Source organism: Acartia tonsa, chromosome 7 (assembly GCF_053477335.1).
Source record: "Acartia tonsa isolate MP-2025a chromosome 7, ASM5347733v1, whole genome shotgun sequence".
NCBI classification, from domain to species: Eukaryota; Metazoa; Arthropoda; class Copepoda; order Calanoida; family Acartiidae; genus Acartia; species Acartia tonsa.
Window position 1 is genome coordinate 34,783,889 of NC_137266.1, and position 19,366 is coordinate 34,803,254.

Genomic DNA, 19,366 nt, shown 5'->3' on the forward strand with positions numbered 1-19,366 from the left:
TATTCGTTGGCATAACAACTTTGGAGACTTTTAATGAATTTAGATTTGTTGATAAATCAAATTGAGTCTCCATACCACTAATCGTAATATACAGAAGAGGTAATTTTGTGTATTAACTTTGGGGATGTACATCAATTAGTCAACCATTGTCTTGTCCCTTTAGATCTCTGGTCAACACTAGAGCTTTGTATTCCCCCAAAAGAACAAATAAGAGGATTGGTCGTTTACTGATAAAGTGAAGCAGAAGGGATTGGTCATTTTGTGCTATTTTAATAATATGAGGATAATAAAGGACTATCTAGGAAATAAAAAGAGTCAGAAGGAAATGGTCGTTTAATGTTGTTTAAATTAAGCAATTATGGTATTTTAAAGTTTAATATTTTTGCGTAAGTAGATTCACACCATCAATAGACACCTTACTGCTTCTGACATTTTTAGGCCAATTTTGTCAGGATTTGGAGTATTTCGCTTAAAAATATATAAATATAACTAATAACTAATAAGATAAGATAACTAATTCAGTAATTGCATGATGATAAATGGCAATTTTTTCTGAAAAACTTTTTCATGTTTATTATAGATAAGTTTAGGTTAGGTTAAGTAAGATAGTACATTGGGACCTAAAGCTTTCCTTTATTTAACAAGTTGAAAAAAAGACAGTGGATTTTGTCCTAGATTTGTTTGGGATAAAATATCACTTAAATTCTTGAGAGTTTTGTTGAACACGGTTAGGTAATTTATCATTTAACACATTTTTATTAAAAGGGTCTAATTGGCTTCACAAAAATCAATTTAACTTTTGATTTTAAAAATGAAATCTTTTTACAAATAGAAAGTCTCAGTGATCTGATAATTAATTTCTACATTTACTGTTCTTTTGTTTTCTATCCATTTAAGATGATTTCTATAACAATTAGGTATGATCTCCTTATTCTATGGGTATGACACAAAAAGCAACCAAATTATGAATATTGTAATAAGCGTAGCATATCTGTTATATTTTAATTAATTATAAATGGTCTTCAAATAAAATTTTCCTCTGCAAACTCTATAATTTTTAAGGTATTTTTAGTGAATCAGAATGTCTAATTCATGGGTCTTTTCTTTATTGTCATTCTAGAAAACAAAATAATTATTCAATCTTTTCCTACTGTTGGGATAAGAAAAATAAAAATTAGTCAAATTAAAAAAAATTTAATTTTCTTAAACTGGTGGAAGCAGTGAACAAAAAGGCATAGAAAAAACACTTCTAACAAAAATCAAAACAACAATATGAAAATTGTATATAGCGTATATGTTGTCTATAATGGTGTATATAAATTGACGCCAGGCGTCTCTAAACATTTATACAGAACATTTACTGCAGTGTATTAAGCCTCTTCAACCTTGTACCACATAATATAACTAAAGCTTTAACAATGCTAAAAAGAAAATTTTATATATTCTCTAGTAAATTGTACAGCGTCTTAGCCTATAGTCGTAGGCATAAAAGTCCAAGTGGGGAGAACCCTTAAAAAATCTTAGGCGAGGCTTATCTTTTTAAGAATAGCGAAAACCCGTAACAAGAAACGTTGAAACTCTCATAAAGAAAAACAAAATCAAGCCAATCATTTCAGAATATTGCTACTTTATATAATACCTTTTTCTGAATCTTTAGCTTAGTAACAATTTATTAAAAAAATAGTTTCTTCAAAAATAATTTTCTAAAGTTAAAGTTATTCATTGGAATATTAACCATCATCTACTAGTAAAACTGATTTGTCGCTAAATCATAAACTTAGTTAATCTGCTGTTTAGTTTAAACACCTCTTAAACCTACTTGAGACAATACTAAGCTTAGTAGTAAGAATAGCTGGAGAGAAAAGAATAGAGGAGCCTGAGATAAGGTATTCTAAGGTCAAATCATTTCACCTCCAGTCACATGGACAAGTATGTGCAAAGACTATTAATGCCATAGGAAGCTCTATATAGTGCCTATAAAAATGACGTCATTTAATACAAGTAACCAATGGCAGGCCAATATAAATTTTAATTGACCAATAGTAGGCAAGTATGACGTCATTTTCTACAGGCACTATAAAAAGCTTCTTGCCAAAGTAGCATATTTTCTTTCATATTTTACCAAAAGAAACATTTTTTACCCCAAACTGTTTTTTAATATTGTTATTAGATGTTTTAGGTAGTTCTTTAAGATTCTTGTTGAACACACACTTATACCCCATCTCCTTAATTTGTAAGAGATCCTAAGGTACAGACATACATCATTTTACTTTTATACAATGACCATCTCTTTTTCCCGTTATATAATTCAATGTCCCTCGTAGATCATTCTATAGAAAAAAATCAGGGATTAACTGTAAATTGTCAAATATTTTTAGGAAACACACAAATACATAGATATATCTATGAAACAATGGGGTTCAATTTTGATGTAAAATAACATATTTTTCAGGGGGAAGGGAGGGGGGGGGGATCTATGAAACAATGGGGTTCAATTTTGATGTAAAATAACATATTTTTCAGGGGGAAGGGAGGGGGGGGGGGGTGATTGGTTGATTACAAACTTGATGCGTTCAAACTTTTTCAGCTATAACTTTCATAAGCTACAGAAGTGGTAATTTTGTTTGGAATCATTGGAGTTGTACATCAGTGTGTCGTCCATTGTCTTATCCCTTAAGATCCCTGATATTTTAATAATTTTTAATTAATTTTTCCTTATAAAATAATGTAAAAAATACTAATAAATGAAATAAGTCAAATATTAAACATTAAATAATTTACCAAAAATTGTAGTACGATTTTGAAAACCAAATAGTAAGTAATGAATAATAAATAAAATTTAATATTAGGTCATTAATTTTGTTGAATATTGTATTACGCTGTGTGTACATTCATGTTTTAAATTAAACTTTTGGCTTTTTATTTTTAGAATATGTACATATATATTTTAAGTTGGTTTTCCTGTTTGTTTGTTAGAGTTAAAATGATGATAAACTAAACAGGCAGAAGGTCATATACATTACTATTACTTTTTTGGACTGTGGATTTTCTCCAAGAGGTAGAAGTTAGGTTCCACCCCCTCCCCCTCTCTCTACTTATAACTCAAGCTTAATAGTCTGAAACATAGTCTTTACCTTCACTGAAATTGTAAACTGATTTTTATTAACGAGATCTTACCAATCAAGCAAATATACACCATTTAAAACATCAAAATAATTGATTGAGAAAATTACTGAATTGGTTCATATTACATGCTTTTAATTGTCTTTTTTACTGATTAAAAAAAAATTAATTGTCAAAAATAACCATTGGAATAATTAATTCTAATATGATCTCTATAAATAGCCTTAAAGATCACATGTAGGTACAAATCTATTTCCTAAAGAAAAATAAGGAAATAAAAGTAAAAGTAGAAAGGAAAAATAATATTCATAAGTAGAGGATAAGTACCACTTATACTTTTATGTTGTTCAAATAGTTATATAGAAAACAAGGATGACAACATCCATAAGTAGCGAAGCACAAAAAATCGTAGATGGGAATACGTATAGGTAGATTTAAAAGGTTTTTACTAAAATCAAGAATAGATTTATTGGAAAAAAAAAACATGAAACCTCGTTTTATTTTGTATGATGACGATGGTCAAAGTAAATTATATTAAAGATGCTCATAACAATGGGAAAAACTATTTTGATACTGATATCCCATAAAAGTTTGAAAATTGGATCAAAATTGACTAAGATATGGGTAAATATGTAAAACATATAAAAATAGCCAAAAACCTGATAAAAGGCAGTCTGACCGCCATGGTTGTTTACTTAAAACGACAAAAAAAAAATTTTTAAATCCTTAACTTAAAAAATTGGGAAAATCGGACCATATATACTGAAGATATGGAAAAAAGTGTTAAATACATAAAAAATAGCCTAAAACCTGCCAAAAAGGCAGTCTGGCCATCATGGTTATTTTCTTTAAAAGACAGGAAATTTAATTTTGATATCTATAACTGAAAATTTTTTGAAAATCGGAATATAAACACTGAAGATATGGAGAAAAATGTGAAAAATATAAAAATAGCCTAAAACCTGCTAAAAAGGCAGTCTGGTCTTCATGGTTGTTTCTTTAAACGACGGGAAATTTAATTTTGATATCTGTAACTGAAAAAATTTTGAAAATCGGACCATAAACACTGGAGATATGGAGAAAAATGTGAAAAATATAAAAATAGCCTAAAACCTGCTAAAAATCGATCCGACCGCCAATGATGTTTTATAGTTAATTGTGCTTATTACTGGTGGGAATGTTGTCAAAAAATTTTAGCATTCTATCTTTTATAGGAGCTGAGTAAATCTCATTTCCCCCATAGCGTTACGGACTGACTGACTGACTGACGGACTGACTGACGGACAAAGTGAATTATAGAGTAGCTTCGCTACTAAAAATAGATATACTATGAATAGATAAATTGATACTCCTTATATAAAAGTAACATGATGTGTGTCTGTCTTTGTGTACCTAAGGATCTTGCCAACCGCTGAACCAAAATGGTTTTCCTTTATAGTGTAGCTTTTCACAGGTTCTAGGAATGTTTTTGGTGAAAGTACCATACACTTCTAAAGAGAAGTCGCCCCTACAGGCCTCTAGGTGGGTAGCTGCGGGTAAAAAATATAAAAACACACAAAATGCTGAATAACAAGGATGAAAATATCCAGTAATAGAATTCCAACTTTAAGAAAATTATAAGCAAAGGTTTTTAAAAACTTCAATTTCGATGATGAAATATAGTCAAATTATCAGAAAAATAATAAAATGGTTTTACAACAAGTTTATGCCGAAAAATACACAAGAACCTTTTGCGTAAATACAATGCAAACGATTCACTTTTTAGTAGCGAAGCTACTCTATAATTCACTATGTCCGTCCGTCAGTCCGTCAGTCCGTCAGTCCGTCAGTCAGTCCGTAACGCTATGGGGGAAATGGGATTTACTCAGCTCCTATAAAAGATAGGATTCTGAAATTTTTTGACAACATTCCCATCATTAAGGAGCACAATTAACTATAAAACATCAATGGCGGTCGGACGGCTTTTTAGCAGGTTTTAGGCTATTTTTTTAATTTTGCACATTTTCCCCCATATCTTTGGTGTTTATGGTCCGATTTTCAAAATTTTTTCAGTAAAAGATATCAAAATTAAATTTTCCGTCGTTTGGAGAAAACAATAATGGCGGTCAGACTGCCTTTTTGCAGGTTTTTGGCTATTTTTATATTTTTTACATTTTCTCCCATATCTTTGGTGTTTATGATCAGATTTTCAAAATTTTTTCAGTTATACATATCAAAATCAAATTTCACATTGTTTGAAGAAAACAACTATGACAGTCAGACTGCCTTTTTGCAGGTTTTTGGCTATTTTATATTTTTTACATTTTCCCCCATATCTTTGGTGTTTTTAGTCCGATTTTCAAAATTTTTTCAGTTATATATATCAAAATTAAATTTTCCGTCGTTTGGAGAAAACAATAATGACGGTCAGACTGCCTTTTTGCAGGTTTCTGGCTATTTTTATATTTTTTACATTTTCCCGCATATCTTTGGTGTTTTTAGTCCGATTTTCAAATTTTTTTCAGTTAAAGATATCAAAATTAGATTTCACGTCGTTTGAAGAAACAACCATGACGGTCAGTCCCATCCACAAAATTTTGTGCTTCGCTATGTATGGATGTTGTCATCCTTGTTAATATATGAAAGTAACATTGATATAAAAAAGGAAAATTTAGAGGAAAAGAAAAGGATGTTAATAAAATATTTATAAACTAATTTATTTAGAAAGATATATAGGATCACAAATTTGGCCATATGTACGCATATCATATGAGAAATAGGAAAAGGACAGGAAAACATAAATTTAGATATTTATAGAAAAACATAAATGTTTTTAGAATTAAGAATAAATAAACAGCTTTCCGCGGATATCAAAATAAAAAAAACAGCTTTCTTAGCCTACAAAACTGGTATTAATTTTATGATTTTTATTTTAATATTTGTGAAAAATGTCTATAATACCTACTATGCTATAAATTGTTTTTCAGTATGCTTGAGAACCGGTTCTAATTCAGCGGATATAATTGGTTTCGAAGCCATATTAGAAAAACGTTTAACCAACACCGTAAAATGAAATTTATTCTTATAATAAAAGCCTGCAAGTCCCTTAATTTTAAAAGGATATATTTTAATATTTTATATTCTAATTTTGTAATAAATACTTGAACAAGGATGACAACATCCATAAGTAGCGAAGAACAAACAATTAAATAAGAATTTAGATATTAGTTGTCAAAAGCATGTATATTAGGAAAAAATCACAAAACCTTTTCAACATTTGTTTTTAATTTCTTAATATTTATATTTCAGTACTATGATAAACTGACTGATGGTTAAAGTAAATTACATAGTGGATGCTCAAAACAACGGGAAATTTAATTTTGATATGTTTAACTACAAAAATTTAAAAAAAACGGACCATAAACACCAAAGATATGAGGAAAAATGTAAAAAATATAAAAATAGCCAAAAACCTGAAAAAAGGCAATTCTGACCGTCATAGTTGTTTTCTTTAAATGATAGAAAATTTAATTTTGATATCTTTAACTGAAAAAATTTTGGAAATCGGACCATAAACACCATAGGTATGGAATAAAATGTGAAAAATTCAAAAATAGCCTAAAACCTTCTTAAAGACAGTCTGACCGTCATAGTTGTTTTCTTAAATCGACAGGAAATTCAATTTTGATGTCTTTAATTGAAAAAAATTTGGAAATCGGACCATAAACACCAAAGGTATGGAAGAAAATGTGAAAAATACAAAAAAATAGCCTAAAACCTGCTTAAAGACAGTCTGACCGTCATAGTTGTTTTCTTAAATCGGCAGGAAATTCAATTTTGATATCTTTAACTGAAAAAATTTTGGAAATCGGACCATAAACACCAAAGATATGGAGAAAAATGTGAAAAATACAAAAATAGCCTAAAACCTGCTAAAAAGCGGTCCGACCGCCATTGATGTTTTATAGTTAATTGTGCTCCTTAATAATAGGAATGTTGTCAAAAAATTTCAGCCTTTTATCTTTTATAGTAGCCGAGAAATTTACGTTTCCCCCAAACTAAGACGGACAGACGGACATTTCAAATTATAGAGTAGCTTCGCTACTAACAAAGAGATTTAGTAAAATAAGTTTAAAAACATAAACCATAGTTAAATGTGATTTACTTTAAAAAGGTAATAAAAACTTACATTTAATTCTGACATTGATATCAGCAGTGGCAGGGGCTCGAACCCCATTAACGGCGGAACACGTGTAGATTCCAGCATCATGTCTGTACAGCAATCACATTCACACATATTTTTATGGATGGGGGGAGGACAGGAATGTAAATTACACTGCTACGCAAAGTTTTATAACTCTACGTTATCATATTCGTTTGGTAATGGTATATTTATTACATCCTGTTGTTTAATTTATGCTATCAGGGTCCAAATTTTTAACAAATAATTTTAATCTACATTTTTGGTAATTTGTCTGTCAGCAATGGAGATCAATACATCAATTTATGGTTCATAGAATCATGTTTAAAATTAAGCATAAATTCTAAAAAACTTAGATTGAAAATGTAATGACATAAAAATACCCGACTATAGTCCAATATTAGAATAACAACACTAAATCTAAACAATTCTGAACTACCCCTCAATTGCATGGTGTCTACTTTTATAAACATGCTTCGATATGAAACAAAGGTGACTTTTGCTCTTTTCTTTTTATATGCATTTCAAAAGTGCACTTTTAAAGGTGGTGGTTAATTTGTGTCACTTTACCCCCTTAATTTGTGCCGCAATACCCCCGACCAACCCCTCCTCCCCCCCCCACCCCATCCCAACCGCGACCAAATTTGTGGGATATTGTGTAAGTTTAATCAGTTTAATTAAACTATTTTGCAATTTGCCAACTGTTTTTACTATCATGCACAAAGCATCACAGATGTACATACAATAATTTCAATTTCAGAATGCTATCAGCATTTTCAACAATAAATTTGATTTCTTAATCCTATATCAATCGATTTCAATACATTAAAATTTCAGATAAAGTATATTTAATTAAAAGGAGAAATTTATGTATACTTTATATCTATTATAATTAGACAATGGTAATGCAACCTAAGAAGTTTCAAGTATATTTGGAACCAAAGAATTTATAATTAAAAAAAGATAAAAATATTATTTCTATAAAAAAGAAAGACCTGGCGACAAAAATTGCTAGTTAAAAAAAATGTTTAAACAGTTTTGTGTAAATGCAAGTGAACACTTGAAATGCCTTGATTCAAAGAAAAGTTTAAACTTTTTGCCTCTTCAAGTTAGAGTCCTTCGAGTCAAGATCCATTTTATTTCAGGTTAGAGAACAACATATTTTATTAGCGCATTCCTCATTTAGTTTCTAAGTAGCGCAGCAATAAAAGTCTGTAAATATATCAAATGAGAAAATAATTGAATTTTTTAAGTGTTGTCAATAAGAAATAGATAAATAAGTTTTTTTTTCTCGATTAATAAGAATCATTATTCATTAATATTGAACATGAAAATTGATGCAAAAAAATAGGAGGTCATATTTGTTTTATCTCAATTAAACGTCCACTTAATGTGTAACCTTTTGGTAAATGATTCAATTGTCCTTGCCTTTATGTGCACACTTTTTAATTTTAAAATAATCTGTTCCAGATTTTTGGTAAAAGTACAGGGTGTCAGCTGTCAAAAGCTTTGCTTAGGTCAAATTAACACAAACAAAATAAACAATAAGAAGACTTAATACACTTAGTACATACTATATTTCTTTAATAAATAGGGAAATTTCCAATTAAAAGCAGGGAAAAATATAAAGAGTCATAGGGAGCATTCAATTATGAAAATAAAAATTACATAAAAAAATCCACTAACAACTTTTGTTTTAGCGCTAAACCTTGAATTGTCCAAGAGACTCAATTTTTAGTGCATAACGAGTTTAGTATTATTGGCCAATATAACCGAATTTTGTTTTCGTTTTTACGTTTCAGCATCTAAAAAAATAAAAGAACTTCTTTTGATTTATGATCTTCCTATATCTTTTATACTCGCTTCTCTTTCGCGCTCAAAGTATTCTTTTAAGTTTAAATATACGTTTTCTAAAGCTTTGCTTTTTATCCTTTGTTGAAAAAACACCAAAACACTTTTCTTTAACCTTAACCTTACATAAAAAAGGCAACAAAAATTGCATAATTCGGGAAAAAAGAAGTTGAAATTTGATGCATTTTCTTACAATATTTTCTTCTTGTTTCAATTTTAGATTTATTTAGGTTATTTCGCATTATTATGGTATTATTAATTTTCTTAAGAATTTGAAAAAAAAAAATTTTCAAACAAGGATGACGATAACCATAAAAGAAAAAGCCAACAAAGTAGAAAAATAATAATGCTTAATCCTATTATGTAATTTTTTTTATCTTTTTTATCTTTAACAATTACATGGAAGCTTTGTACAAGTCCAAGGGTAGTTTTAGGCTAATTCATTTATTTAAATGTCAAAGAGCTAGTTACGGGCTATATTTCTATCAATTTGTTTCGCATTATAATAAAAAAGTATTTAGATGCTTGGGTCGCAAACGCTAGTAAGGTTTTAAAAAGTCTATAACATGATTCTAACGTAACAACAACCAGACGTATGACAAATAATAAAAAATATGAATGTAGAGCTGCTATGCAACTAATATTATTTATTCATTTTGTCCCCTATCTAATATTGGTGAAGTTAATGAATATATATAGACAAAGAGATTAATTAGCTTTACAGTACATTTTCTACAAAGAATATATTATTTATTAAGCTAGGTGCTGTTACCCTAGACTCTAGTAGCTACGATATTTAGTATGATTTTAAATCAATGAATATCATTTTTGCTAGCTATCTGGTGTTATATAAGCGGTCATGGCTGATCTATTATTGAATTAGAGATATTTTAATTACACGATTAACAGATACTTATTAATGATGTAAAAATTTTGCAGAGAGAATGTAAGAGAGATAGTGCGATAGAGAGAGAGAGAGAGAAATATAGAAAGATTGAGATAGAGAAAGAGAGAGAGAGAGCGTAATTGGCATAAGAAAAACAGGCAACTAATTGAATAGCTTAACTTCTAAATGAAGTAAAAATCCATGAAGCTAAAAAGAGATTGGTGTTTCCTTTTTTGTTCATAAAATAAATTGGGTTTATTGGGGTTGAAGAAAAGTCAAAATAGCCATGAAAAGACACAAAGAAAACAGTTTCCTAATGATTTAAAATAGATTGTCCTCTTTAGCCCCCCTCCCCGCCCCCTCCTATTATTTATTTATTTTTACATTGGATTTTCGCATCATTTTGATATATAAGCTTACAGTATTTAACATAGAAAAGCCATATGATTACTTTACGCCTGTTTTTGATCAAGGCATTCATCATACAATTTAATTCACACACTTATTGTAGGGGTAAGGGATAACTTTTTAACATCTTTAATATGTGAGGAAGTGTTATATTACCCAAAATAGGAAATTGTTGTATAAAAAGGTGTGTGTATGTTCCTTGTGACATTGATTAATGAGAAAGAGAGACCCTGGTTACCATAGTTCTCCAAATATCCATCCTAAAGTAAAACAAAGTTAAAAATATACAAAAAATATTATCTAACTATCCATTTAAATATGTTTTTTTTTAAAAGGACAAAGTTATTGCCTACTTTAACCCACTTACCATTGACAGAATATTAGCAGAAAGTAAAAACCGGTTTTAAAATTTAATGAAAATTTCGAAATACTTTTTCCTTGTACAAAACTTCCTTTCCCAATGAAGAAAATATGATATTGATCATTAATGTTTACCACTGGTAAGTGGGTTAAATCAAGTAATACTTTTGTCCTACTAAAAAAAACACCTTGTATAATAAGTATATTTAATACCAAACTTGGATAATATTATCCATTATATTTCAGATATCAATCATAAAGTACAACTAGGATGATAATATCTTTAATATTCATCAAATAACCAACCAAATAATAATAAAAGTTTGATATTTTCCATAACATTATCAAGATACAAGTACATTTTAAACTTCTATAAAATTGAATTATCTGATATAGTTAATTATTTAATGTTAGCTAATTATTGTTAAACTTTTTTAAAATTTAGATTATTTGAAATATTGATTTAATATTTTTTTCTTTAAATATCAAAAATTTATTAGTTGTTTTCATGAAAAAAAAAACATCTATTTTTTCAAGTTAACTTATTCAGCAGATTTTGTCTAATATGTAAAACAATTACAGAATATCAATCCTCGCGCATTGTAACATGGCGAACCTCAAACGTCAAGATTTATAATAATTGAACTATAGGTAATTAGTTACATGTGCATACTTTTTGTACGATTCATGTAATCAAGAAACAGCAAAGATATTTTAAAAAGCTAGGCAATGCATACAGACACACAAAGTACGTAAAACTAAGTTTGTAGAGATGCTTTGCCTATAATATCTTACTTTTTTGTAATAGAAATCAGTATTCAAAAAATCTGATGAAAAGGATAATTATATTACATATTTTTTTGTTAAAACATGTTTTAAATGGACGTACGGACATTCTGATAACTACATCGACCTAACTGTTATAGGAATCATCATACAAAGTTTTAAATCGATTGGACAATTCTATCATGTCTGAAATAATGAAAAACGCTAACCGGACCGACCTTAATTATAGAAAAGCTTCACTTTTAAAAATAAACGTACGTTGTAATACTTTACCTTTCTTGTCCACACTATCTGAGGATTCGGGTACCCTTGGCCAGAACAACTAAAGAAAAAAAAAATTTTAGTCAAATTCATACCTAAAAACAGTTAACAAACATTACAATATAAGTTATGCATAATTGTTATATTATTATATTAGGGACACTTAAAGTAAGTGTGGAGGGGGAGGGGGTGTTAAAAACGCATAGTTAAAAACGTACCTCCCATTGACAACAAAAAAGTTTTACTGTAAAGGGGAACCATATCGGTTCAGCAGTTGACAAGATCTTTCAAAACAAACACACAGACTTGCTTTATTAAAAGGACTTATTATAGAGAAGCCCTTTTCCCAATAAAAGATTTGATTATCAAAAAAAATATATTGGAAAATCAGTGGGTTAATATAATGATTTAATAAACACAGTCTGTAGCTAATAAACTTTGGCACTTTTTGTATAGGTATAATACAATTTTTTGTGTTTAGTTTTTGATGCAAATTATGTATTTAATTTATATGTCGACCATCACCTTCTCCCCCCCCCCATTTTTAACTTTATTTTTTATTATAAATTTTACTTTTTTAGGGGGTGGGGGGATTTTTTTTTCAAGTGGCGATTTCTCTCGGAGGTTGGTCATACCCTACCCCAAAGTAGTTATAAACCTTTCCAGTACCTAGAAGAAGCTACTCTATAAAGAAGAACCCGATCGGTTAGCGGATTCGCCTCTAGAATCTATAAGTTCTGCAATCAATAGGGTAGCTTGGGGGTAAAGAACTGTCCTAAAACCATCTCTAATCCGCAAGACAAAAGTAAATCTTGCCTATATGAAAATAGAAATGAATCATACATAAAAACTCCAGGGATAAAGAATATTATTCTGAAAATTATTTGGTTAAAAACTTTTTCAATTAAAAAAATTAAAATTGTTCAATTTTACTTCATATCCTTAAACATAAAGGTGAACCAAAAAAAGATGATAAATTTTAAAAACTTTTAGCCTCAGTATCCCGAATGACGTGATTTTAGAATAGTCCATTATTATAATATGACGTCATTCGGGGTACTATGGACAAGATTTTTTTAATGTATTCTTCTTTATATAGGCAATATAAAGAGCTTCATTAACTCAGCGTTTTATTATGTGAATAAAACAATTATAGACATTAAAATTTCTTTATATTTTCATTTTTGTAAAAAGATCTTTACTATTTATGGATAAAAATTTTTTTTTTCATATTCATATTCCGATCCTTAAAAATCCACGGGGGGATAATCAAACCTAAGAATTTGTCTACTCAGCTACCAATAAAAACAAATTGCATTTATCGTACACTGTTAAGCATAGATGTTGCATGGTGACATATGGTTTACAACAAATATCGATTATATGATAAACAGTGAAAGTGGTTATGGTTGACAAAATGTAATCAATTTGTTTCATCTTTCAATTTATCATACCACTAATTAAGTTTAAGATTATAGTGTAGCTTTTTATAGTAAAAACTGGAACACAGTAATAGTGTCTGACTGATTATGACGTAACAAAAAAAATAGCCAATGAGAGGCCGTTATTGACCAATAATAAAATTTATACTGGAACACAGTAATAGTGTCTGACTGATTATGACGTAACAAAAAAAAATAGCCAATGAGAGGCCGTTATTGACCAATAATAAAATTTATAGTGGGCTCTCATTGGCTAATTTTTTTTGTTACGTCATAATCAGTCAGACACTATTACTGTGTTCGACACTGTCCTACCATTTTGGTCAGGTATAATGTTTATTGGTCTGCTATTGGTAATTTAGTCTGACTATCATCAGTCATGTGTATTGAATGACGTCATTTTTTGATGGGCACTATGAAGAGCTTCAATTATCGTCTTTTGTTGATATAATACCAGCCCTAACTTTTAATTTGGTATTTGAAGAAAACTACAGACATGGATTTTATTATGAAATATTCATCTTGTGTAAGATTTTTAAAGACAAAGATGTCTATCTAACATGGAAGCTAAAATGCATCAGAAATACAAACTTACATTAGTTATAGAGTAGCTGTAGCTGTAAAGTTTCAAATTTTTTTTTTTAATTGATAAAATTCGAACTTAGATTTAGGAAGAATCAAATTTTTATAATAGATCTTTTATCTATTATTTTTCTATGAAAAAAATCCATTGTACTAAAATCCTTTATGTTAGTTTATACATTTAGAGTTGGAAAAGATTAGATTTTTTTCATTTATATAAATGTTTAAAAAATAGAATATCAAAAATCAAAGCTAAATTTGTAAATCTAGCTTCACCCAATCAATAATAACCATAAATAGAAAAATAAGAAAAAAATATCCAAAAACATAAATTCTACTTTATATGACTTATTGTTTGTGACGAATAAGTAGCTGATTTATCTTTGCTGTGCTTTTCAAAAACAATTCGCATATCAAAGCTTTAAAAAACCAGACGCTGCTCTCATAACATTTAAGAGTATTGACATCGAAGGATAAAGGAAAAATAGCCTAAAAACATCTCTAACTCTAATACTATCCAGGTTACTTTGGGAACCTTCACAAATTCAAAGAGGCTGGTAGAGGTTAGAAAAATAGCTTAAACCATCCCAAGACTTACATCTAAAAATTAGATAGTCTAAATAAAACACAAGCTCTGAAAAGCGTACGTAAAATAGAGAACCCAATCGTTTCAGTAGTTATTGAGAGCTTAAGCTACAGACAAAAATTCCTTAGTACTTTGTTTTCTTGATTTTATGTTTTTAAAGTTGTAAAACTGTAACCCTGTCCTACTCTAATATACATTTAGGATAAACGCTTACGTAAAACTTTAAATAGAAAATCTTATTTTACATAGTTTAATTGAATTGTTCAATTTCAGTGAAGAAATTTTCAACAGGATTTTCGTGGATTTGTCACAAAACCTATTTCTTGTTACAGAACTTGTAAATGCATTTTTAGGTTTTAAAGAAAAGTTTCTTCAAACAAGCAAAATCAAAGACATTTTAAAAATATATAAATAAAGTAAACGTCAGCACCCTTTATGTAAACTGTACGTACAGTACATATTTCTGTAAGTTAACACATAATGCTATTTTTTTGTGGCATAGTATTTCTATACTATTAAATGTCTGACCATCTATATGTTGAACAGTTTGTCAGAAACGTGAATCTCTCAGTTTCTTTCCTTATGTCTCTACTTAACAAATTAGAAGAAATGGATTAAATATTATTTACTCGGTTACAATATGAAGTGCAGATCTCAATAACCAATGGAGTTCTTCATTTCAATGTAATCATATAGCTCAAGTGATGTTAAAGTCATTTTAATTCTACATTGAAAGTTACAGGTTGTTTCTTACGACTTTTTTTAGGGCTCTCTCCCTCTCCTTTAAGATATAGATTCCCTAGGTGATAAGGGCGGAGCCAAAAGTTTTTACTATTTCATAGAATTTTTTTAGCTACTTATGAATTTTGTCATTCTTGTTTAATTTGCATTACTAATAATTTACCTTAGAGTATAGTTTTGTCCCTTATAGAGCTCCAACTCAGTCTCTCTGAAAAAAGAACACATATATTTGTAGTTAAAATTTAGGATGCATGGCTACTTTGTAATTATTACATGTGTGTCTGTAGTTATTGAATATTTATATACTTTAATTAAATTACAGGTTAATATGGCGTTTATCATTTTATTAAACATTTTAAAATATTGCAAATGGATTTGATCTTCCTTGAATAGTAGTGCTACAACTTTATGACTAGGGTAGATCCGCCATGTTAATTAAAGTAAAACAAAAATCTAAAATGGATTTGTACAACTATTATGTAAGATATGTGTGATTGTTTTTGAAGATTTTTTCAATAATAACAAGAATTTCTTTTTACTTTTCTCATGCCCATCAAAACTTTGTATTACAAAAGTATTGTTATCTTTTCTTGCTGTCCTACTAAGTGTAATTCTTGTCCTTGTTAATATTAGATCATATTCAAATTAGGTTATTTAGCAAAATATGAATTTGTAAAAAGATATATTTAGATTAGCAAAAACAATATTGGCATGTCATGAAATAAAATCCGGCAAACGATTTTTACGGCATTTTTCAATAAATTGGATGTTATGAATTTAGAATGAAAATAATATATTATATATGAACATTTTAATCTATAAAAAGTAGCTACTAAAAATAAAAAGAAAACAGCAACCATCTATACTCTATTTAATCTTTATTAATTGCTTTGTCCTTGAATATAGAAAGTGACGCACAAAGTAAATTATATATGTAAACTTATGAACTAACAAATAAGATGAATAACTTGACTTTACCCCTTGACCTATTTACAACTTGTTGCAACTTAAACCTAGGAAAATAGATAAAAATCTTAAAAATCTAAGATTTTTTTATTTTTAATTATTGTTCTTTATTTAATATTTTAATTCTTATTTATCTTTCAAAATATTTTAAAAATTTAGCAAAAGAGAGTGATACATCGTATTTCTAGTGATACAATTCGATTTTGAAGAACTCATGTGGCCAGGTCAGCTATATTTAGTTGTATGAATCTAAATTAAAGGTACAACGTTTGATAACTTTCTATTATTGGATTTAATTGTTTTAGGAATCCTTATCCATTATTTGTTGCCCTTATCTTGTTGTAAAATGTAAAGTTAGTTGAATTGATGAGATTTGAGCATATGCTTTGCATAGTGCAACATAACAAGGTCTGTTCACAAATTAATCTTCATACTAGCTTCCACAAATTGTATTAACACACAAACTTTTATTAATAAATATATTTTTTTTAAAGATAAATATTTTTTAGGCCGTCTTAATTTACATTGGGCAGAAAAATACATTCTATCCCAAATAGGGAGGGAGAGACACTGGATTGTGGAACATGCTGGTCCCCAAAGTTTTTATAGAAATAGTTTATCTCTTTGGCTGAAGAAATTTAGGAGTTTTCATAAGATCTTGGCAAGAGAGCAGAAGAGCAGTGTTTACACTTTTGAACCAATATTTTTTAAAAACTATAGAACGGGTCATTTTGTTTATCTTAATTGGTGGTGTACAATAATTTTGTAATTCCTTGAGATATCTTTTAAATATTTATCTTATAAATGTTAGTAAAGTCACTGGTCTATGACCAGAATATGAAAAATGTAATTGAGCAAATGCAATTTTCATGTTAAAAGCAAAACATTATGTTAAACTTGATATGTAAGTTTATATTACATTTAGAGTAACCATTACAACACGTTGGAGTTGTTCTATCTATTTCAACTTTACTGGTGATTTCTATGATTAAGGAGTGTAGAAACTCTTTAATCATTAACAGAAAGTCCGTGCGTCCATTTAAAACATGCTGTTTTTTACTATTTTGACAACATTTTTTAGTTTGATATAATTATCCTATTAATTTGATTTTTGGAATACTGATTTCTATTACAACAAGGTACAATTTTATGAGCGAAAGATATCTTTAATCAAGTCCTAAAAATGTAAATATGTTCTCAAACACAAACAGTATACTATATTTAAGTAATGTTGAAAAAAATTACTGAAATTTTGTTTAGACTTATACATTTATATTCTGCTCATACATACACTATACACGTGTTAATGTTCGTTTGTCCAACCGTTTCAGAACTTCTTTTTAAAGGATAGTGTAATCCTTGTTTACTACAGTTTAAAATATAATAAATAAATTTAAAAATTTTACCTGGCTTTCACAACAGGGGGAACCAAAACATCCAGAGTTTGTCTCACACGAATAGGCCGGCCCATAATGTCAACCTAAACATTTAATTTTTGTCAATTATTGGAAAGGTAAAAAAAGATATCCTTAAAGTAACAGGATGTCTGTTTGTATATGTGTTTGTACAGAAGGATCTCGCTAACCGCTGAACCGATCGGGTTCTCCTTAACAGGGTAGATTCTCATAGGCCCCGGGAAGGTTTATAACTATTTTCTTGGGAGGTGGGACACCCCCAACCCCTCCAAAATATGAAAAATACCCACCCACCCAAAAAAAAAATCGGCCCCCCAAAAAATTGTTTTTACTTTTTTCTTTTAAAATCTAAAATAAGAAATTGGGTTATCAAATTGGACCCACCCCCCTCCTCAAGTGCCCCTAGAGGCCTCTAGGGGCGTAGCCGCTAGTTTAGACATAAATCTTGATCAAATCATCGCCCTAAAAATCAATAGGATATTTTTTTTAGCATTTAGACAACCTTTGTCAGGAAGACTTTAGAAAGCATGATAATAAGCATCGCCTTTCACATTGTCCCTACTCTTACAAAATATCTCTTTATATCCAAATGGCAGTTTTAAAACTTTAAAGTATGTTTTAGTACGACACAATCTTGCGGACTCGAAACTAACACCATCCTCGTAAATTTAAATCCAAGTTATGCAAATTTTGATAGTAAAATAATATTAAGAAGATTCTTAATGCTTTATTTTTATTTAGACAACTTTCATCTAAGGATCACAACATACTTGCTTCGTGTACTATACATAATTGTTAGTACTATCGTTTCTTGGGAAGAAATAAAGTTAAATTATTCATAAATAAAACCTAAAAATATTTTTTTATAAAAATGTAAATAGTTGTATAAACAATGAACATAGTCATTTTAAAGAAAACTATAATTCCTATTCGTATCAAAACATAAGCATTAGTTTTTCTGAATTTTTCTTTTGAACAGCCTTGACAAAATAATATCCAAAACACCAAGTTACCTGTATTTTAAGATTTTGCTTTTTCAAAGATACAGACTTATAAAAGTAATTTATAAAATAAATAAATATAGACCATTAGAATTTCCACCATAAAAAATCTGTAATACCATCAGAGAAACCAAACTTTCTATTTACCGAGGAGTTATTTACAAAGCTGAATAAAGTGTGTTATTTAAAATTTATCATGGGAATTTTACAAGAAATTGATCTTATTGATGTTTACATCCTAGTTGGTTTTTGTACCTAATTTTAACTTTGGCAGTTTTTTGTTCTTGAAATATTTTTTACTCTGTATAAAAGGTACTACATGAAAACCTGCAGATTAGGATAAAACCATTTTTGGTGTGTCTTCAACTCCGCGTTTACCATATGGGTATTGTGTTTCATATTTAATAAAGGAAAAAAATAGCAAATTAACAAGAGGGGATGAATAATTATAAAAGAAATGCAATTGGGTAGAAGGACATTGTGTTAATGCATTATTAGACGTTTCTGATGTTTAAGTGATTGTTGAAGTGAATTCCCACATCATATTTCCATATTTCTACCATTTATCAACGAATATTATCTTAATAGTATATACACACACATAAAAATAGACCAACTTTTTATTGTTTTATTTTTTGGTAGCACAGCTTCTCTGTACAAAGGTTTCGACCGTTAGTCCATCTTACTTCCCAATGAGTTACTCCGCAATTGACTTATGTAGTAATAATATATCATTATATTACATTTTTTCAAACGTTATGAGCTTGTTATAGCTACC

General features: G+C 29.0%; 1 protein-coding gene across 2 annotated transcripts in view; it reads right to left on the bottom strand.

Moving 5' to 3' along the window:
- LOC145323652 (limbic system-associated membrane protein-like) overlaps window positions 1-19,366 on the bottom strand; it is a 72,019-nt gene that overhangs the window by 21,620 nt on the left and 31,033 nt on the right. The window contains exons 7-11 of one of the 2 annotated variants that reach the window (XM_080166067.1): window positions 17,579-17,652; window positions 15,370-15,414; window positions 11,868-11,916; window positions 10,647-10,708; window positions 7,292-7,374 (exon numbers count right to left, since the gene is read on the bottom strand). In XM_080166067.1, coding sequence (XP_080022193.1) covers window positions 7,292-7,374; window positions 10,647-10,708; window positions 11,868-11,916; window positions 15,370-15,414; window positions 17,579-17,652 — 313 coding nt within the window. Of the gene's footprint in view, window positions 1-7,291; window positions 7,375-10,646; window positions 10,709-11,852; window positions 11,917-15,369; window positions 15,415-17,578; window positions 17,653-19,366 lie in introns of both variants that reach the window. The other variant, XM_080166066.1, reaches the window with a different exon arrangement.